This window comes from Microtus oregoni, unplaced genomic scaffold (genome assembly GCF_018167655.1).
Source record: "Microtus oregoni isolate MIOR12 unplaced genomic scaffold, Mior012 000024F_ref0000369, whole genome shotgun sequence".
Lineage (NCBI taxonomy): Eukaryota > Metazoa > Chordata > Mammalia > Rodentia > Cricetidae > Microtus > Microtus oregoni.
Genome location: NW_024543083.1, coordinates 8,661,420 through 8,688,799, shown reverse-complemented (window position 1 = coordinate 8,688,799; position 27,380 = coordinate 8,661,420). Strand labels below are relative to the sequence as shown.

The 27,380-nt window shown below is 40.7% G+C and overlaps 1 protein-coding gene, 1 long non-coding RNA gene and 1 other non-coding gene across 7 annotated transcripts in view; 2 read left to right on the top strand and 1 right to left on the bottom strand.

The window, feature by feature from the left end:
• Positions 1–44: 44 nt before the first annotated feature.
• The window catches only part of Ddhd2 (DDHD domain containing 2), a 33,594-nt gene continuing 6,258 nt past the window's right edge, over positions 45–27,380 (bottom strand). For 2 of the 4 annotated variants that reach the window (XM_041673577.1, XM_041673578.1), the window contains exons 6-18: positions 23,976–24,065; positions 21,655–21,790; positions 14,414–14,622; positions 13,918–13,985; positions 11,765–11,887; positions 10,735–10,830; positions 9,574–9,657; positions 9,320–9,475; positions 8,498–8,600; positions 8,206–8,376; positions 6,464–6,623; positions 2,459–2,564; positions 45–2,186 (exon numbers count right to left, since the gene is read on the bottom strand). In XM_041673577.1, the coding sequence (XP_041529511.1) occupies positions 2,483–2,564; positions 6,464–6,623; positions 8,206–8,376; positions 8,498–8,600; positions 9,320–9,475; positions 9,574–9,657; positions 10,735–10,830; positions 11,765–11,887; positions 13,918–13,985; positions 14,414–14,622; positions 21,655–21,790; positions 23,976–24,065 (1,478 nt within the window). In that variant the 3' untranslated portion in view covers positions 45–2,186; positions 2,459–2,482. Of the gene's footprint in view, positions 2,187–2,458; positions 2,565–6,463; positions 6,624–8,205; positions 8,377–8,497; positions 8,601–9,319; positions 9,476–9,573; positions 9,658–10,734; positions 10,831–11,764; positions 11,888–13,917; positions 13,986–14,413; positions 14,623–21,654; positions 21,791–23,975; positions 24,066–27,380 lie in introns of those variants that run through there. The other 2 variants (XM_041673579.1, XR_005976275.1) reach the window with 2 other exon arrangements.
• LOC121462174 lies at positions 1,379–12,093 on the top strand. Of its 2 annotated transcripts, XR_005976276.1 has the most exons (4): positions 1,379–1,496; positions 2,078–2,234; positions 8,233–8,672; positions 11,803–12,093. It is a non-coding gene; the product is annotated as an uncharacterized LOC121462174 (long non-coding RNA). The 2 variants fall into 2 exon arrangements; XR_005976277.1 differs by lacking the exons at positions 1,379–1,496; positions 2,078–2,234 and adding an exon at positions 2,255–2,360.
• Positions 20,656–20,762, top strand: LOC121462453. The gene has a single exon (XR_005976317.1). It is a non-coding gene; the product is annotated as a U6 spliceosomal RNA (small nuclear RNA).

Genomic DNA, 27,380 nt, shown 5'->3' with positions numbered 1-27,380 from the left:
TTATTGTTCTTTTCTTGATAGATAAGGCCACATGAAAGTAAGTATCTGGTCAATTAGTTTTATTTCAGCATTTACTAAAGTCTTAAATATAATCACATATAAAACAAACATTTCAAAAGTGCAAAATATCAGAAAGGTAATCAGTGCTATTCGTCATCTTCCCTTGAAATGGTCTAACTCTGCAGTCAGGAATCTGGACAAAATGCTGTTACACTAGCGTTTAAAAACAGCCTTGGTCAGCAGATTGTACATGATACAAATGATGCAGGGCAAATGCCGTGTAACTAAACTCAGGCTCCTTGCCTCTTTCCTCACTTGTATAGCACACAGGGTAATACACAAGAGGATGGTACACAAGAGGGTCAAGCTCTTTAGTTACTGTACGCCCAGACTGCCAGGGAGAAGCATGGTGTAGCACAGTGGTTTATCTGGCTCTCCGGGGCCATGCTGCCCATCTTTGGTTACAAGAAGTCATTCGTGGTTGTACTTTGGTTTACTCTTAAGTAGTAACAATTCTGCTAACAAGAGTAAACAAATCTGAAGATGGCGATTTGACAAACACCCTTTAGTATTTAATTAATACTACTTAATTCTCAATAATTCCTATCCAAGAGATACTGTAAAAAAAAAAAAATGTAAGCCAGGCAAATGGTGGTGCAACCTTTAATCCTAGCACTAAAGAGGCCGAGGCAAGTGGATCTCTGCGGGTTCAAGGCCAGCCTGGCCTACAAAGTGAGTTCCAGAACAGCCAGGACTATTTCACAGAGAAACCCCGTCACATCTGGCACTTCTCAGTAGTTTGCTTATCCAGCATTATCTATAAGCAGAAGGCTAGGCTTGACTGTATCCATGCTTGCCTCTGTAACCTCCAGGGCACAGTGATTACCCTCCTTTCTGTTCTGTACCAAAAAGGGTACAGACTGCTGCTAAGGGGCAGCTTCTGTGAGTATTAAATACAGAAGATTCTGGATGCCATGATAGGGCTACAGGAAAAAAAAGAAAAAAAAAAGACAAAAATCAAAACATAGCTTACCTCCCCTGCCACTCTCTAAGAAACCTGTGGAGCTCTGAGGAACAGAGGACTATCGGAGAAGAAGAGCACGTACATGCTGAAGAGGGAGGGAAGCCTAAAGCCGAGCAGATACCTTGGAGAAAGCTTAGCGTGCAATCATTCTTGTTCCTCAAGATAACGCTACCTCAGTTTCTCCAGATTCAGCTACAGGTGCACACAGCTGCTCCTCAGACCCTGTATAATAGGTTTTCTTTCAGAATATGGTCTTTCCCCTGCTAACCTGCATGCTCAACTAATACTGACTGCCAACTCTAAGTAAACATTTTGACGGGACCTTGGAAGGCAAGGATGTTTCCATCACAATACTTCCTTTACTCAACTGGAAGTAGCAGGTGACTTAAGTTGGTGCTACAAGATCACATCTACAAATGAACAGTTGAGATGGGCCATGTAATTGACCAAGTCTTACAACTTCACCTTCAAGGTAAGTATTATCAAAGAACTTACTCAAAGCGCACCCCCGTTTAGAATATGGTGTAAAAGGGCAGGCACACAATCCACACCACCTTCACATTTACAGAAGCTGAAGCAGTTGTAAAAACAGAACAGCACCAGTGAGTCCTACAGTAAGCTTAGCTGACAGGGTTCAGAGCAAACTATATTTTTAGTAAGCTATAGTCATATCTTCATACAATACACACAGGAAAGAAATGCTGGCTTAAAAAAATAGCAATTATTTCCATATCCATTTATGCTTAGCCTTCCTTCCAGTGCAAAGAACACACACACACAAAAAATGACTGGACCCCAAGTACCTTTAAATCTTAAGAATATGCTCCCAAACTGGTCCATTTTCTAAAGATAAAGAGTAAACCTCTCAAATTTTTCTAAGCCCCCTAAACAGACTCTTGTTTCTTTCCATGTAATAAATAGGGAAGTGCTGCTTAATGTTAAAGCATTAAAGGGTGTGAATGCCTTAGCTACAAAAACTAGTGAGTGTTTTTACAAAGCAATGAGTCTTCCTTTTGCTCTCCACTGATTTCTGAAAAGGATTATCTTCTAAAGGTCCTGTGGAGTAAGAGGCAGGCAACATGCAGGACTTGATGGCGTAGCTGCAAAGAAACCTGCAGCAAAAAGCACGTGGATTTTCAGCAAAGGCTCCTTCCGTGTCCATCTACAGGAGAGAGTGGGAGAAGAGGTCACCATGTACTTCAACCTGAAGGTAACCAGCGCGCAGAGAATCCACTGTCTAATACAGGCTCTTCAGGATCCCAATCACAAACATAAAATATACACTAATCCCTAAGGGGCGACTGGATGCTTCCTGTGAGTTTAACCATCCCTCCAAGTGAGTATACCCTAGATGGTGGGGATGTATATACATCTGGATAAGAGCTTGAGGCTCCAAGGGTCACATGCAAACATTACACTGCACTGAAAACTTACATTAGGCAGCCAGATGGGCCATTTTTACTGTAAAGGCTGATCAAGGGAGATGCCCTGGGTTTGGTAGATCTCTTTCAGAACCAGCAATACTGTATCTTCGGATTCCCTGTGTAGGAAAAAAAAAAAAAATTGAGAAAAGATGAAACAGTCTGGTGCAGTATGCTTTTCATTTATCTATACAAATAACCTTGGATCTGTTTATATTTGACTGCTGCAGAAATATGTGCCTTTGAGCTCTACTAGGTGGTAGTTAGCATTATGTCTGGAAGCAGGAGAAGGGAAGGGAGTAAGTGACAAGAAGAGTCCACAGAGCCTTGCTTGCTTGCCTGAGGCGGAGTCTCTCTCTAGCCCACACTCTCCCTGGAACTTACTCTATAGCTCAGGCTGGTCCTGAGTTCACAGAAATCCTCCTACCTCAACCTCTTGACTGCCAGGATTACAAGCACAAAGCACCATGCTCAGCTACACAGAGGCGCTCTTGAGATAATAGTGAGGAGGTATTTAGTTGGTCACCTTCATTTTAAAACTTTTACTTGCTTTTTGGAAAAGGCAATAAAAGATATGACTCAAAATTCTAAATGTATGAAATGGGGCTTAGAAATATGGCTCATGGCTAGATGGTTGAGCAAGAATGGGAATCTGAATTTGGAACCCAACACTCACATAAACAGCCAGGCTGCTTAACCCCAGCACAGTGTGGGTGCTGAGACTTCCTGGCCACTAGACTAGATGCACTGAGAGACTGTCTCAAAGGAACACAGTAGAGAATGACAGCTACATAGTGACACTGTCTCCAAACAAAAGAATTTAATAAAGTTAGAATCTCACATTCTAGTATTGATGAGACAATTAAATAACACATTAAGAAAAAACAAACATGACCTGGCTCTTTCTCCCACCTTGCAGGCTACTGATCTGTCACCATGACACAGGTTGGATTCATTTGAGAAAGGGAGCCTCCACTGAAAAAATGCCCCACCAGACTGGCCTGTGGGCAAGACTGTGATGCATTCTCTTGCTTGATGATTGATATGGGAGGGCCTAAATTAGTAGGGGTGGTGCCACTCCTAGGCAGGTAGTTCTGAGTGGTAAAAGAAAGCTGATAGCATTTGAGAGGCAGGGGGATCTCTTGAGTTTGAGGCCAGCTTGGTCTACAGAGGGAGTTCCAGGACAGCCAGGGCTAAACTTGAAATATCTGTGGTTTACACATTTTAAAGCCAACAAACTGTCGTGGGGTGGTGCCTCAGGAGGCAGAGAAAGGCAGATCTCTGTGAGTTCAAAGCCAACCTGGTCTATAGAATGAGTGTCAGGACAAGCACCAAAGCCACAGAGAAACGCTGTCTCAAAAACAAACAATAAATCCCAACAAATTGTCATAAAATTGAAGTTGATAAAACTGTTGGAAAGGGGGGCTGGAGAGATGGCTCAGTGGTTAAGAGCATTGCCTGCTTTTCTAAAGGTCCTGAGTTCAATTCCCAGCAACCACATGGTGGCTCACAACCATCTGTAATGAGGTCTGGTGCCCTCTTCTGGTCTGAAGGCATACATACAGAATATTGTGTACATAATAAATAAATATTTTTAAAAAACACTGTTGGAAAGGGTCTGGGGAGGATCAGTTTGTGAAGTGCTTGCTGCACTAGTTTGAGGACCTGGGTTTGGATGTCCAAACCTATGATCTCAGTTCTTGGGGAGGGAGGACCTATAGAGATAGGCCTATCCCTAGAGCTCAGTGACAAGACCCTGTCTCAAAAGATCAAGTGTAGGGGCTGGAGAGATGGCTCAGTGGTTAAGAGCATTGCCTGCTCTTCCAGAGGTCCTGAGTTCAATTCCCAGCAACCACATGGTGGCTCACAACCATCTGTAAAGGGGTCTGGTGCCCTCTTCTGGCCTGCAGGCATACATGTAGAAAGAATATTGTATACATAATAAATAAATAAAAAATATTTAAAAAAAAAAAGATCAAGTGTAGACATCAGAGGACACTGACATTGACCTCCAGTCTCCATATGCATCTGTGCATTGTATTCATGTCCCTGCATGCACACGTGCACACAAACATGTACATACTTCACACAAATGCACACAAAAATCAATTAAAAAAAAACTATTTACAAAAGGCTATGGGGAAACACCCCAATATGTACATTATGAAGGTGTAGAAATGGACAATGCGGACCAGCGAGATGACACAGTGAGTAAAGCAGATCACTGGACCCCACCACACAAACACAAATAAATGTGACAAATGTTTTTGTAAAAGACAATCTTTTTTGAACATTTTTTTTTGGGGGGGGGGTTCGAGATAGGGTTTCTTAGTGTAATCCTGGCTGTCCTGGAACCAGCTCTTATAGACTAGGTTGGCCTCAAACTTACAGAGATCCACCTACCTCTACCTCCCGAGTGCTGGGATTAAAGGTGTGCACCGCTGAAAAAGCTAGACCAAAAAGAATGGCCTTTAGAGACATAAAAGGGATGAGGGGACTCAGAAGTACTGGTAGATAAGGCGAAAGAAGTGTCTGTCGTATTCTCTACATTTTTAAAGAAATCTTTCATTTTCTTTGCTAGAAGAAATATGATAGCTACATGTTGGGAAACTCACTAGCGGGGCATGAAATGAAAGAAAAACTCAAAAAATTATTCATCTTCCTTTGAATTTCAACCCAATCAGAAAATTTTTAATCCTTCTTTTTGGTCTTGCTTTTTCGACCTTGAAAACAGGGTCTCATATAGCCCAGACTGGCCTCAAACTCAAAATACAGCAACATATGGCCTTGAACTCCTAACCCTCTTTCCTGTCGCTCAAGTTCTGGGACACAGGCGTGTACCAACATTTCTAGCTCTAAAGGAAGTATTTGTTGTTGTTGTTCGTTTGGTTTTTTTTTTTTTTTTTTTTTTGAGACAGGGTTTCTCTGTGTAACAGTCCTAGCTCACTGTAGACCAGGCTGGCCTCAGACTCACAGAGATCAGCCTGCCTGAGTCCTGGGATTGAAGGCGTGCTCCACCACTGCTCAGCTAAGAAAGTTTTTAAATGAAGTTTAATTTTGTAATAAGCAAACGAGCAGGGCCAGTGAGATGGCTCACTGTAAGGGGACATGCCACCAGGACTGAGCGAGAGAAATTATATCACTAAATGTTTTTAAGGTAAATAAGCAAAACATTTTAAAGAGCATTATTTTAGCTCCTTACAATGACAGCTTTTGTTGAGTTTTAGTTTTACCATATAGGGATGACAGTGAGTATGCCAGATAATTATCCCTTTATCAGAGTTCCATGGAGAAATTCCTCAGAACACTGAAAATAAAACCAAGGACATAGCAATCCTCCTAGAATACTGGGATTTCAGGTGAGCATCTTTCAAAAACACTTCTCTGCCCCATCTTATTCTTTCTTTAAATATTTATTTATTATATATACAATATTCTTTCTACGTGTATGCCTGCAGGCCAGAAGAGGGCACCGGACCTCATTACAGATGGTTGTGAGCCACCATGTGGTTGCTGGGAATTGAACTCAGAACCTTTGGAAGAGCAGGCAGTGCTCTTTACCGCTGAGCCATCTCTCCAGCCCCCTTCCAGCTTTATTTCTGTTATGATTGGCAGTGAAATTGTATTGTTATATAAAATCTAGTAATCACCACTACTCGGATCTACGCTCCATCAGGCAATTATATTTAATAATATACCTGTGCTTTTGCTATTATAAATGCTTTATTTTCTTCTCTATCTTTTTCTCCCCCCCCCCCCATGATGGGGTATGAGAGCAGGATTTCAGTAGGTAGCTGCCTACACTCAAAATCTTCCAGACTCCAGTATCAGATGCTGGAGTTACAGGCATGAGCAATCACACTCATCTCAAAAAATACATCTTAAAAATCAGAGCCAGTTAGGGTGAAGCTGGGTGCCAGAACTTCTGAGAACTGGCACTCAACTCTGGCAGAGCTGAAAAGGAAGACTAGATAAGGATACAGAAGAACATAAACACACACAAACACAAAACACTTACCAGTAGCATAGATGACTTTGTAAAGCAAATAAATATTCATTAAAACTCTCAATGGGCTTCTCCTGCAACACATAGTCAATGCGCTGGCCGCCATTCAGCATTCCCACATTGATTGGAAGCTCTTCTTTAACTTCCGCGGGTGTCTCTTCTGTGTTGACTTCTAAATAAGAAGCACCATCATAAGAACCTAAGCACAGGACTAGGGAATACTCCGTGGAGATGGCCAAGTGCTTGCCTGCAAGCACGAGGAACTGAGTTTGTATCACCAATACCCAGGCACCCTCCTAAAAAGCTGGCCAATGCAGCACATGCCTGTAATTCCAACACTGGGGAGACAGACAGAAGGATCCCTGGGGCTTCATAGTCAATTAGAGAGCTCTAGGTTCAGTGAGAGATCCTGTCTAAAGAAACTATGGTGGAAAAAGATGGAGAAAGACACTCTGGCTTCCACATACATGTATACCAACACACACACATGTACATGTACACAAGATACATACACATACACCTAGAAGATTCAGCTCTCCTGGATTCACGTTTACCTTATGATGAGACACTCTGCTCAGAGAGCTCTTCCTCTCTGTCTTCTTCCTCTCAATTTCTTTAAAGCTCCTTGAAACATACTAATTTTGTTCAATTTCTTCTTTTGATCAACACATCTCATCACCTGTAAGTCATGTGTCTTGAATTTTATAAACTAATGCAAACTGACATAGCATAGACTCTATAGGGAACTGAGAATCCAAGCTAGTCTTCAGCAATGGAAATAAAACTGATACACAAACACACGTTCATCTAATAAAGCTAGCTACTGGGGCTGGAGAAGTGTCTCAGCAATTAAGAGCACTTGCTGCTCTTGCAAATGACCCAGGTCTAATTCTCAGCACCAGTACCAGGTAGGTTACAACTCCCTGTAACACCAATACCAGCAGATCCAATAACTCTGGCCTCTGAAGGCATCAGGTATGCATTTGGTACACACTCAATTCTTTTATGCATATACACATACCTAAGAGAAAAAAAGTAACAGGGTTGGAGGGTTGGCTAGGCAGTTAAGTGCACTTGCTGATCTTCCAGAGGATCAAATACCCTCTCTTCTGGCCCACACTGGCAGCTATACACACGCCCTACATTCACACAAACACACACATCATTTTTTTAAGTAGGTACTTCACAGAGTAGGCTTGTGGCCTTGGCTGTCCTAGAACTCACTCTGTAGACCAGGCTGGCCTTAAATTCACAGAGATCACCTGCCTCTGTCTCCTGAGTGCTGGAACTATGGGTGTGTGTCACCATGCCCAGCAGAGAGTAGGCATTTAACATCATTCCCAAATCCAAAGTGGGAAATGTTCTCAAGGGTCGTTAACGGTTTCTCTTGACATTTTTCTCACATAGTATTTCCCCCTAATTTTTAGCTATTAAAATGACAGGAAACGTTAGCATAGTTCAAGAACAGCTATGACGCCGTGTGGTGGTGGCGCACGCCTTTAATCCCAGCACTTGGGAGGCAGAGGCAGGCGGATCTCTGTGATTTCGAGGCCAGCCTGGTCTACAAGAGCTAGTTCCAGGACAGGCTCCAAAACCACAGAGAAACCCTGTCTCGAAAAACCAAAAAAAAAAAAAAAAAAAAAAACAGCTATGACTCACAGAATAGATCCTACATAATTAAAGGGGAAAAGAAAGAAGGCTCTGATTGGAACTCCCCATGCACCCCTCCTCAGGTAATCTCTACATTCACTGACCACTGGACTTTTCTGAACTTGATTCAGGTTCTGCCTCGGTTTCTTCTGCTGTTTCTGAAGCTTGTAAGGCAGGGTACGGAGCTCTGGTGAAAGACTTCCAGGCCATCCGCAGTGAACCCAGCAAGTTATTCTTCAGGTCCATACTCATCCTGGTAAAGCCCTCTCTCAGTTCTGAAACAGTGAATAAACGATGCTACGTGATGTCGCATTTAAGGCTCAGCAAAGAAAAGAATCAACTCCATTTAGTGTATACTCATCAGAATATCCAGAATCAAGTTCTATACAGACTCACCTAAGTGCATCCGCTTCCTGCCTTTATGATGTGGGATCAGCATTGGCTCAAATTCTACTTCCGGGACCACCATTGGTTCAATCCTATATGCTACAGGATCAAACTGCATAGGAAAAATAACAGCTACGTATTTATCCCTAATAAAGAAGACAGTCTGAGAAACTATGTATCTTAGGTAAAAATATTTATGTTTATTTTATAAAAAGGTACAGCTATGGAGGGATGGGAGATGGCTTAGTCAACACAGTATTTGACCTGAAAGCAAAGGGCCCTGACTCCTAGAACCTATATTTAACAAAACAAAAACAAAAAACCCAAAAAGCTGAGCATAATAACAAATACTTGTAAATCCCAACACTGGAGAGGCTAAGACAGGAGAATCCCTAGGGTTTACTGGCAAGATCCAGGCCAGGCTAGTGGGGGACCCTGCCTCATTAAAAAAGAAGCAGACAGCATCCGACAAATGGTACCCAAGGTACACCAAGGTACTCTGGCCTCATACACATGAACATGCAGTTCTTCTAATTACTGCCTTGTTTGTTGTTTTGGTTCGAGACAGGATTTCTCTGTGTAGCCCTGGCTGTCCTCAGACTCAGAGACCCATCCCCCTGCCCCTGCCTCTGCCTCTGCCTCCCGAGTGCTGGGATTAACAGCATGTACCACTGCCAGCTCCTGATTACTTCTTCCTAATCAATACTACCATCTATTCAGTTACTAAAGAATAATATAGAAAAAGCCAATCAATACACACAAAATTATATGTTGTTTGTTAAGAAATCCTAATATTTAGGTAAAACCATATAGCAGCTATTCAGTGCTTACAGGATGGTAAATATTGAAGAAACCTTTGCATGTGGGAAATTTATAATTAGGATCAATTCTTCTTAATCCTCTAACAGTAAGAAACATTCCAATTGGAGATCCAAAGGCAAAGAATATTTCTGGTTTGTAGTTGAGCCGGGGGTATTTTACAGACACCTGGAAGGAGGAAAAAGGGCATTTCTCATTAATAGCGAGTCTTATCTGTTCCTACCATATGACTAGTAATAGTTAAAACAAAAACAGAGTATTTTTACCTGCCCAATGCCAACATCTAGATAGTCACCATTTTCCTTGGGGATGTTTACCTCTGAAGCTGATGTGGCTGATCTATTAACACCCTGAAAAGAAAAAGAAGAAAAGCTATATGGAGATAGTATCCACTGGAACTAGCTGTTAATGTCTGGGTATGGTGGAGGACTTTTTTTTTTCTTTTTTTGGTTTTTCGAGACAGGGTTTCTCTATAGCTTTGGAGTCTGTCCTAGAACTAGCTCTTGTAGACCAGGCTGGCCTCAAACTCACAAAGATCCGCCTGCCTCCTGAGTGCTGTGATTAAAGGCGTGCGCCACCACCGCCTGGCCGGAGAACATCTTTAACTACAACACTTGGGAGGAGTTAGAGGCAGGCCTACCTTTGAGTTTAAGGCTAGCTTGATCTATATATCGAGTTCTAGGCAAGTTAGAACTACACATTGAGACCATGCCTCAAAAAAATATAAAAATAAACGAATAAATGATGGAGGCTATACACAGCCATTTTGGTAGCAGCTGAAATTTCAGGCAGCCATCTGACAGTAGAGTATTGTTGCTAAATTCTATACCAACCAAGGCAAATCCAATGTCTCTCTGGGTGCTGAATACAATACCAATACTGGATCAAGACTTGGGTCTTATCAGATATGGTGGCGCACACCTTTGATCCCAGCACTCGGGAGTTTGAGATCAGCCTGGTGACAGTGAGTTTGAGGACAGTCAAACATACATAGTGAGACATCTCAAAGGTGGGGGAAATTGGAGCAGGAAAGAGGATCAATTAAGCCCAAGAGTTTGAAAATAGATTGAACAACACAGGGAAACCTTATTTCAACAACACATAAAGCAAAAATTAAACCACATCTGGGCTTGGTGGTGCAAATCTATAGTCCCAGTTACTTGGGAGACTTGAGGCAGGAGGATCTCAAGTTCAAATTGATGTGCCCTTAGCCTACAGACTGAGTTCAAAACCAGCCAGGGAAACTTACTGAGATTCTGCTTAGTTTTAAAGCACTTGCCTAGTGTGTGTGAAGTCCTAATTTAATCCCCAGTATGGAAAGCAAAAGCAGCTGATTAGTTAGCAGAGTGTATATATCACAAAGCATAAGGATTTACTGTCACTGTCAAAGAACTGTCTCACCCCACTAAGCTATATTAGATACATACCATTGAGTTTTTTCTGGTTCTGAAATGGTTTAGAATCTTCTTTCTTGGTCCTAAGGGAATTCCCATTTCCTGAAGATCTTTTTCTGTACATAAGGCCTAGGAATAGAACACAAAACAGTTGTTTTGTTTTAATTTCTAGGCAAAATAAAATCAATTAAATGTGGTAGACTCTGAAAGGAGTCACTCTTGTTCTTGGTTCACACTGATCTTGCTCCCTAAGGGCATACCACACAAGGAACTGAGAAAGAAAGTCTTGTCTTAGTCATAAAATAACCTAAGAATAAAAGTATTAGTAAAAACTACACTGTCAATATGATAGTAATTAATACTATGTAAAAAAGAACTAGGAAAGTTAGTATCTAACAACTTCATGATGTCATTTAGATGTCACTTTCTCAGGATTATACTCCTGATGAACACAACCTGTGAGAACATGTGGCCAACAAAGAAGTGTAACACAACTAACATCAAAATCTCAGTGTAAGTGCCACTCATTTTAGCGGGGACGGACTTCCTTCTTTGCATTCTTACACCACTGTGTATTTTTCCTTATCAGTCATTAACATAAGTAATGTACCTTTCCTAAAAAACAACCAACACTCAAGTCAGTGACCAGGTCCATCTTACTAGCACCCTGCTGCCCATGCCTGATCAGAGTAGGCAGTTACTAAGTATCAGCTGAGTGAACAAATGTATTACAAACCGGAAGAAACACAAGAAAACTGAGGAAAAGAAAACACCATGGTAGAGATCTTTATCCGCAATAGAAAATAAGAGTTGGGGCAGTTACTGTTCACCCCAGGGTTAGCGCTTGACTCATACTTTCTCTAAGCTTAGCCTGCTTTAGATTGCACTCTACTGCATGTGCATATCAATATGGCTCATCTGAGCCTTGAGCAATGCTAAAGATCATCATTAGTGGTGAAATATTTCTAAGTAAAAAGCTTCCAAAAGGCATGTTCTTGGGAAAGATGATGAAGATAAAAACACTGAAAATGACTTGATATAAAATTTAAAGGCCTTTGCTTACCAGAGCTTCTTTATCAACTTTCTCTTTTTCAAAGACAGTGAGGAACTCAGAGAGTTGAAGTTTCTTCAGTTCTTCTTCTAACGTTGGTACATCTCCTTGATCCTCAACAGTTCTAAATGAACCCTAAAAATTGTATCACATAGCTTATTATTCACAAAATTCATTTAGTTTTCTTTATTAATACTATTTTATAATTTGAAATGTATTATGTAAGATATTCACAATAATAAATCTTAACATTAACTACTTGGTTTTGTTTTAAGACAAGGTCTCACGAGGTCCAAGATGGTCTCAAACTTACTATGTAAATAAAGATGATATTTATTTATTTGACAGGGTTTTTCTGTGTAGCCTTGGCTGTCCTGAAATTCATTATGTATACCAGGCTGGCCACAAACTCACAGAGACCCACCTGCCTCTCCCTCCCAGGTGCTAGGATTAAAGGTGTGTACCACCATGCCAAGCAAAAATGTATTTTTAAATTAATATCAGAATAATCTCCTTCATCATTAGCAAACACTTACTGATCTCTTATTAAGAAAACATTATTTAAGAAATAAAACAGAACAGAGAGTGGTAGTATACACCTTTAATCCCAGCATTCAGAATGCAGAGGCAAGTGAACCTCTGTGAGTTAGAGGTCAGCCTGGTCTACAGAGCTAGTTCCAAGACAGCAGGGGCTACACAAACCCTATGTCAAAAAAAAAGAAGAAGAAGAGGGAGGAGAAGGAGGAGGAGGAGGAAGAGGAGGAGGGAGAAGGAAGAGGAAGAAGAGGAGGAGAAGGAGGAGGAGGAGGAGGAGGAGGAGGAGGAGGAGGAGGAGGGAAAAAGAAAGAAGAAGAAATGAAACAGTCAGGGTTAGAGAGAAAGCTCAGTGGTCAGGAGCATTAGCTGTTCTTCTAGAGAACCTGGTTTCAATACCTAGCAGTCACAAGGCAGCTCATAGCCATCATCTGTAGCTCCAGTTCCAGGGGATCTGATACCTTCTTCTGGCCTTGGAGGACACCACAAGTGTAGTGCACAGACATACTTGTGGGCCATACCCTCATACACATAGAATTTTAAAATGGGGATGGTGAAGCTAGAAACATTACTCAACAGTTAACACTTGCTCTCTTGTAAGAGGACCTGGTTTGGGGGCTGGAGAGATGGCTCAGAGGTTAAGAGCACTGCCTGCTCTTCCAAAGGTCCTGAGTTCAATTCCCAGCAACCACATGGTGGCTCACAACCATCTGCAAAGAGGTCTGGCGCCCTCTTCTGGCCTTCAGGCATACAGACAGAATATTGTATACATAATAAATAAATAAATAAATAAATAAATAGGACCTGGTTTGGTTCCTAGCACACACACGGTTGCTTACAACCATCTGTAATTACAGTTCCATGGGATTTGATGCCCTCTTTTGACATTCAGGGGTAACAGGCACATACATGATATAAATACATACATGGTTAAGAGTACTTGTTCTTCCAGAGGACCTTAGTTCAATTCCTGTCACCTACATGGTGGCTCACAACCATCAGTTCCAGGGGACCCTGCACCTTCTGATGCACATACAAACATGCAGGCAAAATACTCATATATAAAAATGAAAATTAAAAAAGCCACACATATAAAAATAAATCTAAAAGACAAAAAAGATATAAAATAGCCTAAGAATGTGAGCCCAAGGGTTCACAGTATACTTACACAAAAAGAAAAATAGAAGACAGTGTCTACTGAATACCAAATCACTACTACCATGATAAAATGTTCATGGGAGACTTTGATTGATGAAGAGACAGGTTTCATCGTCATGTTTCCAGTTGGCTTCCAAACATGACTTCTGTAAGCCATCCAAGTCCTCTCCACATCCTTACACACAATCTACAATGAACTCAATGGCTACAACTCTGTCCATGTACTAGTAGTGCATATTTACAGAGACAGAAGGCACCATACTTATTTCACAATATGGCAGTGATTTATAGAAGCAAAATACTGTCTTGCTTCTATCACCCAAGAATCACAATAGATAATTACCAAGTTGTTAAAATAAATATACATTTAAAATTATGGCATAAGACTAAACTCGGCTAAACACAAAGGTTGAAAATCTATAAGTCCTTAGTATGAAATACTACAAGAGAACCTATCTAAACTTCTAAATTACCTTTTCACTGTCAATATCCCCAAAAGAATCTTTCTGATTTGTTAGGATATCAAACAATATAAGCGAACCTATAAGTAAAATAGAAGAAGGGACAATTTCTAAGACATTGGCTGTCTTTTATACAAAAAAGTTAAAAGCCAATTACAAATGTAAGAAAACCAACAGAGAATCTTTCCAGTTTACCACCACCCTCCAGCCCCTTCCCAATTCTTCACCACAGATGTCTTGTGGTTCTCTGAATCTGTTACTGATTAAGACTCTGTGTTTCGAGCCGGGCGATGGTGGCGCACGCCTTTAATCCCAGCAGTCGGGAGGCAGAGGCAGGCGGATCTCTGTGAGTTCGAGACCAGCCTGGTCTACAGAGCTAGTTCCAGGACAGGCTCCAAAGCCACAGTGAAACCCTGTCTCGAAAAACAAAAAAACAAACAAACAAAAAAAAGACTCTGTGTTTCAAAATGTGAAAATCCTCTCTGGCTACAGGGAATTCATTTGTTACCTAAACTATGACCAGCAATGGATACACCCCCTTTGAAATCGGGGTTCCTCTGTAGAAAAAGTGTATATATTCGGTTCATTTCAGAAGCTACTGTGTCCACGATGGTCTGACAGTAGGTGGGGCTATTGTAAAAGAAGACATCCAGGATTGTATCATTAGTGAAGTGTCTGAGGCGATTAATGCTGGGCAGGGTTATTCGTTGCAGATCTCTGAGAGGGGAAAAAAAAAAAAGATTATTTTGAGCAGAAAACCTAAATCTAGTACATTGCTACTTCTAAACTATTATTTAGCTTACTCTTAAAGTTTAGAGTCAAACACGCAATGTTATAAGAGATACCAGATGGAGAAAAACAGGGGCTTGAAAAAATATGTTTAGTGAAACAAAAAAGAAGAAATCAAGTAGACAACCCAGGTTCTTCAATACAGAAATTGGAGTTGGGGAGAGAAAAAAAAAGAAAAAGAAGAGAAATACAGAGGTAAGGTATAGAGACTAGAGACATGCTATTTGAGGCTGATGGATCTCTGTGAGTTTGAGGCCATCAGGGTCTATAGAGCAAGTTCCAGGACAGCCAAGGCTATGCAGAAAAACCCTGTCTTAAAGAAAACAAAACAAAGAACAAACAAAACAAAAGAAAACGAGAGAGAGAGAGGTCATTTAAGTTCAGTGCACTGACTTTGTTTGGATCTCAGTTTAGAAAAAATAAAAATGACAACCCATTACTTTGTAGCCCAGGATGCCCTTGAACTTGTTATTCTTTTTCAGCCTCTCCAGTAAGGGATTAGAGGTGTACACCGCCATCCTCAGCATGGATTTCAATTTTAAATGTATATATACATCTGTGTTTGTATACGTATATAAAATATTAGTCAGACTGGAAATTGGAATTATTTCCCTATGAGAATGACCTTTTACTCCTGAAATTGCCAAAAACATCACCAAGGATTTACCAAGGGGTACCCAGGGGACGAGGAGGCTCAAACATTGATTGGGGGTTGCCAGGAGTTTGGAGTAGGTGGGGGAAACCCCAGCTGTCCCTCCTCCTTCTAATACCACAGAAAAGGGTCCTCTGGTCAGCTCCCCTCCCTGTGCCCCGATATCCAGTTTTTCTCAAGAGGAGGTGGATTAGGGACTTGGGAAAAGGTAAATGCCCAGGAAGGGGAAGGGCACTGGGGAAAGGGTCCCATTTCACATGTATTCAAAGTACCGATCTCCCAGGGAGCAAAAATTAGGAAAGTTGACTGAATCAGACTTCCCTCTTGCCCTGGGATTTAGAAATCTGAATGCTAACTAGAAATGATACTTTTTTTCTTTTTTTGAGACAGGGTCTAAGTAGCCATGATCATCCTGGAACTTGCTGTGCAGATCAGACTGGCCTTAAACTCACACAGACCTTCTGCCTCTGCCACCTGAGTGCTCAGATTAAAGGTATGTAATACCCCAGCCAGAAGAGGGTGTGAGGTCCCTAGAACTGGAGTTACAGGCAGTTGTGAGCTACCTACCATGTAGGTGTTTGGACCAGAACTTGAGACCTCTGCAAGAGTAGCATGTATTCTTAACTACAGAGCCATATATTCAGATACTTTTCCCCCAGAACTGCGAACTGAACATGAGGTCTTGAACTAAATCCGCAACCCCATTAGATACTATTTTCTTTATCATACAATTTACTTATGGTTATTACAGATTTAAAATTGAGTCTCCTTTTCAAAGAGTAGCCAGTGTATCAGTTAACCAACTAAATTATCATCTTTGAATAAGAAACCAAAAATAAAGGCAACATTTTAAAAAAGAAAATTATAGGTCAAAACAAATTATGATTCTTCCTTGTTTCAAAAAATTAAACATCTAATGTGAAATAGAAAGGTTAATTACTTGGTAAAAATAATGCACAACTATTTATTTATTTACTTACTTATTTATTCAAAGACAGGGTTCTCTGTGTACAGAGATCTACCTGCCTCTGTCTCCTGACTGCTGGATTAAAGGCAGGTAATACCACTATGCCCAGCTAAGAATGCACATCCTACCTTAAAATACTGGAAGGCTCACAAAATCAACTAACCTGGGCTCAGGGACTTGTAGAGACTGAACTGACAACCAGGAAGCTTGCATGAGACTGACCTAGGCATTCTGCATATATGTTACAGTTATGTAGCTTGGTCCTCTTATGGGGCTCCTAACAGTGGGAACGAGGGCTGTCTCTGACTCTTTTACTGGCTTTTGAGACCCTACTTTTCATAATAGGTCATCCTGGCCAGCCTTAACACATGGGGAGGTACTTCGTCTTACTGCAATTTAATATGCCATGCTTTACTGATACTCATAGGAAACCTGCCCTTTCCTGGATGGAGATGAGGAAGGGATAGGGAGACAAGGAAAGGGAATGGGAGGGGAGGATGAAGTGGGGAGAGGCTGCAGCCAGGATGTAAAATAAACAGATAAATTAAAAAGAAAAAAAATCAAACTGTGGTGGGCCTGATGGTGGTGGCATATACCTTTAATCCCAGGAAACTGGGAGGCAGAGGCAGGGGGATCTCTATGAGTTTGAGGCCAGCCTGGTCTACAAAAGCTAGTTCCAGGACAGACAGAGCTGTTACACAGAGAAACCCTGACTCAAGAAACAAACAAAAAGCTATGATGGGGAAAAAAAAAAAATCCCTCCTTAATTATATAGAGATGTAAAATGAATCCAAGCAGACTTTTACTGCTAAACATGAAAGTTTAGAGACCCATATATTACTAATAGGAATGTTAAGCCTTCCTGTGTTTTTTCATTTTATTTCCTAGTTCAACAAAAATCATAATACTTCTATAATATGCTACATATAAAAAAATCAATAATTTCTCTGGCTACAAGAAACTTAAGGAAAATCCTACAAACAATGAAGTGTGATCACAATGTTCTCAGAGCAGAAATGTGCACCTTAAATTTCCAACTAGGAGACTGTTTCAACTCCAGAGAGAAAGGATAAAATGTATGACAGTGAGAGGTAGGACTGAACAGACTAAACAGAGATGCTCCACCTCGGCCTGGTCTATCCTGACTCCACCATGTGTAAAGGCAAAGTGGGGCTGCTCATTATCAATACAAGGCCAATAGAAAGCAAGGTACCACTATGTTCCACCATCATTCTTACCTGAAACTGTAAAAAAAAAAAAAAAAAAAAAAAGGAAAAACTGTACTTTACACCTCAAATAATTTCAAGAAAATCATTAAACAAGCATTTTAAGTATAGTAGTCTGAGAAAAGAAATAGCTATCTTCTTTTTATATAATTTCTTTTTGTTTTATGTGAGGGTGCTGGATCCCCTAATGAACCTTTATACTCATATAAATGCTTAGCTACCTTTTAAATAATTCTCTTGGACTGTTTCTGAATTTGAAGCTTATTGAGCCATTCTCTGCTGAGTTTTAAACAGCCAGTGCTTATTCAATGTTCTGCTGTACTGTGATTATATATACTGGCTTTAAGAATTATCTAATGGGGGGCTGGAGAGATGGCTCAGCGGTTAAGAGCATTGCCTGCTCTTCCAAAGGTCCTGAGTTCAATTCCCAGCAACCACATGGTGGCTCACAACCATCTGTAATGAGGTCTAGTGCCCTCTTCTGGCTTTCAGGCACACACGCAGGAAGAATATTGTATACATAATAAATAAATAAATAATTTAAAAAATATTAAAAAAAAAAAAAAGAATTATCTAATGGGGCTGGGCATGGTGGCATACACCTTTAATCCCAGAACTCAGGAAGCAGAGGAAGGTGGATCTCTGTGAATTCAAGGCCAGCCTTGTCCTACAAAGGAAATTCCAGGAGAGCCAGGGCTACATGGAGAGATCTTGTCTCAAAAAAACAGAAAAAAAAAATGTTTTGGGGGGGTTAATTATAGAATTATAGAGGGCTGGAGAGATGACTCAGTAGTTAAGAGAACTGGCTGCTCTTTGCAGAGGACTTGGATTTGCTTCTTAGAACCCACATGGTGGCTCACAATTATCCATAATTCCAGGTGCAGGGGATTTGATGCCCTTTCTGGTCTTCTTGGGTACCAGACATACAAGTGGTTGATAGATAGACAGAAAGGCAAACATTCATGTACAGAAAATAAGAAAGAAAGCTCAAATATAGTTACAGAATGAAGTTCCCACAGTGGCCACTGGTTCAGGCAGTCAATTCATGACATTAATTTTAACAATGGGATGGAAACATTATAGTTGAAACTAAATGCATGTGCTTGTGTTGGCAAATTGTAACTAGCTTCCAAAACCACAATCAACTCCAATTAACATTGGTTTTAATAACATTAAGAATAAGACCTGGCATGCTGCCACACACACCTTTAATCCCAGCACTCCAGACAGAAGCAGTCAGATCTCTGGAAATTCAAGGCCAGCTTGATCTACATCAAGTTTAAGCCAGCCAGGCTACATAGTGAGACCCTGTCTCAAATTTTTTTTTAAAAGACTGCTGCTTAAGCTAGGCATGGCAGATTTAACACTAGAAACAAATGTTGCTGGCATGAATTTCTCTTCACATTTATTATCAAGCAAGCCTGGTACTGGAAACCTAGTTAAAAGTCCATGGCCCAAGAGTCATAGACATAGTAAGGAACCGACTATGTTATTTTGCTACATGGATTAATGCTGACTTCATCCTTGGTAACAGGTGCTCTTCTGCACTGGGCAGCAGTTCATTCAGAGATTTATAACTGGCCAAATGAAAGAACCGGTGACTGCTGGGTGCTCAACCCTACACAGGACTTCTATAGTAACCCCTCCAAAGCTCTGGGAACAATGCAGAAGCGAAGGCAGAAGATGCGAGAGCTAAAGGCAAGGGAGAGATGCTGGGAAATGCTGTCTTCTGCACATGATATGGCTGCTGCCCTCCTGAACTCACTGCAGTCATGGTTACACAGAAGTAAAAATAATAAATCCGCACAAGGCCAAGTCAACAATATCAGTCAACATTCCATCAAACAGCAGTAACTGGATGTAGTGAGTTACACACAAAAGACATGAAGGTGGGAAAGGACCTATTGGAGATTAACAGGACAGTGGAAGGGACATGTTGCAAGTAAATATCATCAAGATACTCTGAATACATATATAAAATAGTCAAAGAATAGAAAAAAGATTTTTTCAAATGTGTGATGACGAGACCATAGCTCAGGATGCTTCCCTAGTAGCATGCACCAAGCACTGCATAACTGACTAGGTGTGGCGTGCCTGCAATCCTAGCACTGGAAGTCTGGGCAGGAGGATCAGGAATTCAAGAGTTTTTGAGCTAGCATCTCATGTAGACTAGACTGACCTTAAAGTTGCTATGTGCTAAAGACGACTTTGAACTCTTGCTCTTCCTACTTCCACCAGGCTAGGATTATTGGCATTTGCTACCAAACTAGGTCTCAGGAACATTTATTTGGTAATTAAATCTTTTTTAAGAATTTTGTGTATAAATGTAGTATATTTTGTAGAACATTTTGAATGGTACTGATTTATTGGATAAATTGTACATATTAAAAAATAATATATATCAGGGTTTCTTGAACTTGTGATCCCTCTTCATCCAAAATATGCTTAAGTGGCCCCAGGTATGTAGGTGTATAAAGTATATATCATACACTCAGAGACTCTAGGTATGTACATACATAAAATGAGTAAATATCATATATTCAGAGACCCTAGGTATGTAGATATATCAAACGTTCACTGATAGTAAATAAAAATTCTTTTAAAATAAATCTTTGATAGCATCCAATTTTATCATTTATTAAAGATGAAAGCAAATTTGCATACTAATATAATAGACACGCTTATTTATTTTTATATGAAAAATGCTAGACTGGTGAGATGGCTTAGTAGTTAAGTGTTATAACTACACAAACCCCATGGTGGAAGGAGAAACTGCCTTCTAACATTTTTCCTCCTTGGACTAACACATGTACACTACAGAGAATGTGGCTGCACACAAACATGTACATGCTCGTGCACACACATTATACATAAAGGATTTCTTGGGGGGGGTCATTTTTTTTTTTTTTTAAAAAAAGGTCTCTCTACAGGATGGCCTGAAATTCACTATGTAGACCATGCTGGTCTTGCACTCAGTCTACCTGCCTCAGCCTCCTGAGTGCTACAATTAAAGGCACGTGTTATCACATAAGGGACAATACTTTACTTTTAACTAGAGAAATCTAAAGACAAAGAACTGACCATCACTTAATGATACATCTCTGAGAAATTATATAGTGGTTGCTTCTACCGCACATATACTAAAATTAGAATGATACGCAGAAGATTAGCATGCACACTGTATGAAGATGACATGCAAATTCAGGAAGCATTCAATGTTTTTTTAACCACAAATTTGATCTGTGGTTAAATTTAACCACGCAGGCCTTTATACACTGGTAAGTGGGGGAAGGCACGCAGGCAAAACACTCATACATAATTAAAGAAATATAAAAGCTCCACATTGAAGCTGTACACGGTAGTACAGCACATGTCTGATGTCAGTACTGGGACGCTAAGGAATGAGGATCAAGACTTCAGAGTCAGCATGGGCTACATAGAAAACCCTATCCAAAAGAAAGGCTGTGTTGGGAGAAGGAGCTAATCCTGCATCATTCACGAATCAATGACCCTCAATGCTGGTGGGCTGGAAATGTGGCTTTGTAATAACAGAATTCTTGCCTGGCATGGGTAAACCCTATGGGTTGATTCTTGAAAACTGCAAAACAGAAAGTACGCACAAGAGAGAGAGAAAGAGAGAGATAGAGATAGAGAGAGAGAGAGAGAGAGAGAGAGAGGGAGGGAGGGAGGGACCCTTGAGGACATGGCTTTTTTTTTTTTTTTTTTACAGGACTAAGAGGAGGCTGGTGTGGATCTGTTGGAGGAAAGGGCAAGAAAGAAAGAATACTAAGCTGATATATAAAAAGATGCTGCTTTCAAGAGAAGCTTATTATTATTATTTGGTGTTTTGAGACAGGGTTTCTCTATGTAGTCCTGACTATCCTGGAATTCACTATGCATACTAAGCTGGCCTTGAACTCACAGAGACCCACTTACCTCCTCCACCTGTCTCTGCTTCCTGAGTGCTGGGATTAAAGGCATATGCCACCACTGCCAGGCTAAAAATTTTATTTTTAGTACATAATCAGCCAAAGCATAAATGTCCTTAAGCATAATGATGATCAGAAAATATTACAATCACAGTTAACAATTTAAGGGTATAAGGAAATACTCACATATCTACCCCAGTAGAATGCAAAGGACTGTGCCAATTGACTGGAAGAAATTCTACTCTTCCAATCTGCTGGTTTTCTTGGGCTTTCTTGAAATGTGTCTGTAGCAGGTTCAAGGAAACACTTCGGAAATCATTAACTAGAAAAGAAAAGTAACTTCTGCATCAACAGTGAAGCAATTAATACATAGACTCGGGATGCAACAAAACATGCAGCAGCTGCTGCCTAATGACAGCTGCTTGGAACACATACTGACTGCAGACTAGCTTAGGAAAACTAAGACATTTAATGAGGAGATGTTCATTTAATATAAAGTTTGGGTTTGCCATACAAAATATTATAGCAAAAGAAAAACTACTGAATGGTGGTGGTACACGCCTTTCATCCCAGCACTAGGGAGGAAGAGGCAGGCCAATCTCTGTGAGTTGAGGCCAGTCTGATTTACAGAGTTCCAGGACAGGCTCCAAAGCTAAAAAAAAAAATGACATCAAAATTAATAAAATGGTTTCATTTTTAAAATCACATGACTCCATGTCAAGAGTCTTTAAATCGTGATTTACTCTAGGTGACACTGTTTTCCTGTTTGTTTGCTTTAGCGTGTCTGTTTTACAGAAGCAGCATCAGCTAGTTGGTCTAGCAAAATGCCCAGTAAGTAATGGTGCTTGCCACCAGGCCTGAAGACTGTGCACCCATATGGTAGGAGAAAACTTACTTCTCCTGACTTCCACAAATGTGCTGTGGCACATATATGCCCATACACAAGCACAAATAAAAGAATGTAATCTTTAAAAGTTTAAAAATTATTTTTAAAATAAGTAGTTGAAGGGCTGTCTCAGTGGTTAAGAGCACCCTCCAGAGAACCCGGGGTTCAATTCTCAGCAGTCACATGGCAAATCACAGCTGTCTGTAACTCTAGATCCAGAGGACCTGACACCCTCAACCAGACATACATGCCGGCAAACACCAATGCACAAAAAAAGAAAGAGAAATAGTCGAGGTTCACTAAGAAAGGAAAAGGCAATAGGGAGTGATAGCTCACACCTTCAATGCCAGCACTCAGGGGGCAAAGACAGGTGGAACCCTTCAAGTTGACAACAGCTGGTTCTTATAATTAATTCCTAGCCTGCCAGAGCTACATAAGTGAGAGACTGGTTTTCTTTTTTGTTTATTGAAACAGGGTTTCTCTGTGTAGCCTGAGCTATCCTACAACTTGCTCTGGAGACCAGGCTAGTCTCAAGCTCAGAGATCTGCCTGCCTCTGCCTCCTGAGTGCTGGTACTAAAGGCATGCATTACCACTCCCGGCTGAAGAGACTGTTAAAAAAACAAAACAAAACAAAAAATCACAGACAGACAGAAATAATAGGCTAGTGCACTGGCAAGACAGCTACTCAAAAGTCAAATTTCCTGGTTTTTAAAAGCATCCATTAGCCAGTACTTTATATATTTTCAAAAGAACATTTTTAGCTAGGCATAATGGTGTTCCAGCATTTGGGAGGCAGAGGTGAGTTCAAGACCAACCTGGTCTACAGAGAGAGTTCCAGGACAGCCAGAGCTACATAGTGAGACCCTGTCTCAAAACAAAAATATTTTTATTTTACTCATATGTGTGCTTTTTCTGCGTGTATGTCTGTACCACATGCATGCATTGCCAGCAGAGGCTAGAAATTGGCATCAGATCCCCTGGAGCTGACAGTCATAAGGTGTGAGCCACCTCATGGGTGTTGGAATCAAGGCTTGAAACTCAGGAAGACCAGCCACTGAGTACTTTTAACTGCTGAGTCATCTCGTCAGCTCTAATACTTTAGATTTAAAACAAAAGAAAGAAACACACACACACTGCTGTTCAACACTCTTATCAACCTGAACCTTGCAGATAATAATTCTAGTTTATCCAGAACCATTGCCAAGTAGAAGGGAACTCCCAAGTGGGGCAGACTTTAGATAACATCAAGCTTTGAAGACACTACCTTTCAAAATGGCTTAAAGCTTGAGGTTTGTCATGGTATTAATTGCAGCAATAAGTTTCTATTTACTTAAACTCCCATATTTACTGTTCTCTCTAAATTTGGCTATGAATAGGCTGGTTAAATCACAAACAACTCACAGCGATTAGAGGCATGTTCACTCATGGATTACTAGCTAAGAGTATTAAGTCTCTGGAAATTCCTAGTACTTAGGTCTCAGCTGGGACGCTTCACTCCCTTGTCATCTTTAACTTTACAAATCTTCTTATGGAGCTAAGACAACGACCAAAAGACAATGCTTGATCCTGGCTCACAGGAAACAATTCTTAAGTGATCTATCATACGCTCTGCAAACCTACCACATTGAACAATGCTTCGAAAACGGAGATCACAAGCTGGTCCAATCCCATGGACTACAAAAACTAAATGATCTATTTGTAAAGGTTCCCCTAGAAGTAAAATTAAAAAGAAAAATTAGATATAGGTTATATCAAAATTTAAAATAAGAGATAATTTAAAAACCACAAAACAGTCACATATTTAACTATCTAGTAATAGTACATTAATTTTCTAATTTTTTTTATTTTTTTGGTGAGGATCTTACTATATAGCTCTGGCTGGCCTGAAACTCACTATGTAGTTCAAGCTAGCCTTGACCTCATAGAAATCCACCTATCTGCCTCATGAATGCTGGGACTGTAAGTATTCTTTAAAATGTCCTTGAAGATTTTTTTCAGGTTTTAAAACTATTTTGAAGAAACTGTAAGCTATAGAAAAAAAATACTAAGAAACCCCCATGCACTTTTAAAAAACCCAAATTTCTTTGCTTTAGTGTTTGGTTTGACCTTGGGTCTGGCCCAAGCTGACCCTGAACTTGGCGTGGAGTTGAGACTAACCTTCAACTGAACCTCTTGCCTCCACCTCCCAAATCCTAGGATCATGGGCATAGACCAAATTCCAGTTACAAATTCATAATCATATTAATTTTACTTTGCTTTCTTCTTGGGTATATAGATACACACGTATTTATTTCTCTGAATTATCTGGAAGTAAACTGACTTCATCACTAGGTTTCATGCTTCCTCAGAATGCACCTCTGTGTAACAGTACAGTGACCAAATCCACGTATTGATACATTCTTCTTATCTAATTGTTCTACTCTTACCAATCATTCCAATAATGTCTGTCATGGTTTTAGAGGCTGAAATTTTAAGTTTATCTTCTTTGGGGAGGGAGGGTAGAGATAGCATCTCTCTTCATAGCTGTAGCTGTCCTAGAACTCACTATGTAGACTAGGCTGGCTTTGAATTCAGAGATCTGCCTCCCTCTGCATCCTAAGTGTTGGGATTAAAGACGTGAGTTATTATGCCCTGAATCCTTTTTAACTTTAATTTAAGGGGGCTGGAGAGATGGCTCAGAGGTTAAGAGCACTGGCTGCTCTTCCAGAGGTCCCTAGTTCAATTCCCAGCAACCACATCGTGGCTCACAACCATCTGTACTGAGATCTGGTGCCCTCCTCTGGCGTGCAGGCATACATCGAGGCAGAATGTTTATACATAATAAATAAATCTTAAAAAAGAAATAACTTTAATTTTCTTTTATCTCTCTCTCTCTTGGTTATTCGAGACAGAGTTTCTCTGTGTAACAGCCCTAGCTGTCCTGGCACTAGCTTTGTGGGCCAGGCTGGCCTTGAACTCACAGGGATCTGCCTGCCTCTGCTTCCCAAGTGCTGGAATTAAAGGTGTGCCCCACCACAGCCCAGCTAACTTGCTGGTTTTGAGAGAGTTGCTTTTATAAACTGCAAGCTAGCCTGGCACTCACTACGAAGCCCACAATGGGTCAAACCGGAGATCCTCCTGAGTGCTGAGATTACATTATGTGCCACTATGCCTGGCTTCAATTTGTCTTTTAAATTACAGTAACTCTAAGATTTTGTTCAAGAAACAAATAATTTCTTCTGCACGAGAAAAAGCACTGTGTAATCTAGCTAAATATGTTTAAAATTAACCATAAGTGACCACAGGTAGCTAGCAATAACCATTAAGTTTCTTCTGAAAAAGTTTCCCTTAACTGAAAATCAAAGACAGAAATTACCAAAAACTAATTTCTAGTTAATCAGGAGGAATCAAACTTTATAAAACTGAACTAAATCAGTTCCTTTTATACAGTGGCTTCTTGATGAGAAGTGACTTTCGATGAGTCTTCTGCTGTCACAGTATGCACAGCGAGGATGATGTACATACACCCGTGATTCCAGCACTTGGGAAATAAACACTGAAGTAGACCAGCCTGAATTATACAGTGAGACCACACCTCAAAAAAGAAAAAAAAAGTGTTCAGGCGATGGCGGTGCACGCCTTTAATCCCAGCACCCGGAGGCAGAGGAAGGCTAATCTCTGTGAGTTCAGGGCCAGCCAGTCTACCGAGAGAGTACCACGACAGGTTCCAAAGCTACAGAAGAAAAAAAAACAAACAAACCCAAAAAGAATAAAAAGCCAGAATTCACTTCAGTAGCACATATGCTGAAACTGAATCAATACAGAGAAGATTAGCATGGCCCTTTGTAAGGACAGCCTGCTGGCTGTTTTTCCCCCAACTCAGTGGCTGCCCCTTAAGCAAGTGTTGTCCTAATCCACAACTGCAACTCCGTAACGCCACTGAGGGAAACATTATCTAGATCCCTACTCGTCTGTAGAAATCAGGATTCAAAGGTTGAGGTGGAATTCTGCTAGCTGAGAGAGACTGAATCGCAACTAGCAAACCTTCTTCTCCTTGCTCTTTTGCTCCCAAAAAACCCATGAGACCTTCTCTCAGCTCCCACTTAAGAACACTTGCTACACCTGGTTGCTCCCTACCACTTCCTGTCAGCTAATTGCTGATGCAGCCTCCTCCCAGGTTAATTTCATTTAATAAAACAAATGTCTTTTGCATTTTAAAAATTCTATTTAATCAAACAAATACATGTTTTTGCATTATAAAAAGCAGCACGAAGAAATATAACACACCTTAAAATAATATTCCACAACAATAACCCACAAATTTGTGAAGCATTCTGTATTTCTGAGAAATAAATGGTTCAGAGACTAGGGACCAAAAGAAAAACAAACAATCAAAACCCAGAGCCGAGGAGGTGGCTTGGTTGGGAAGAGTGCAAGAGCACGGAGACCTGAGTTTCAGTCTCTAGCACCCAAATAAAAATCAGTGCACAGCTGCCTGTGCTTGCATCCCCACCACTGGAGAGTGCAGACAGTTCTCAGAGCTCACTGGTCGGCCAGACCAGCCTAAACAGTGAGCTTCTGGTTCAGTGAACATACTATTGGTCTCCCCATTTATGCTTCTGGACACCAGCACCTGAACATTCACATGCTTGTACACACACATTACCTAGAAGTACTTCAATCGGCAGAATGCTTGCCTAGCACACACCAAGTCCTAGGTGGGTTGGCTGGTTTTTTGAGATCTATGCAGATCAGGCAAGTCTCAAACTCAGAGATCACTAGCCTCTGCTGGAGCTGTGATGTGCACTCCCACGTGCGGGAAAGCCCTAGCTGTGACCCCCAGTACAACATAAACTGGGTATAGCTGAGGCTCACACCTGCACTCTCAGCACAAGAGGGATGGATGCAGGAGTACCAAAACTTTAAAGTTATCCTAGCTACAAAACAAATTTGAGGCCAGCCCTAACCTACATGAGACCCTTTGCTAAAAACAAACAACTAAAACCCAAACAACTTAGATGAAATGATATTGCTCTTAATTTAGAA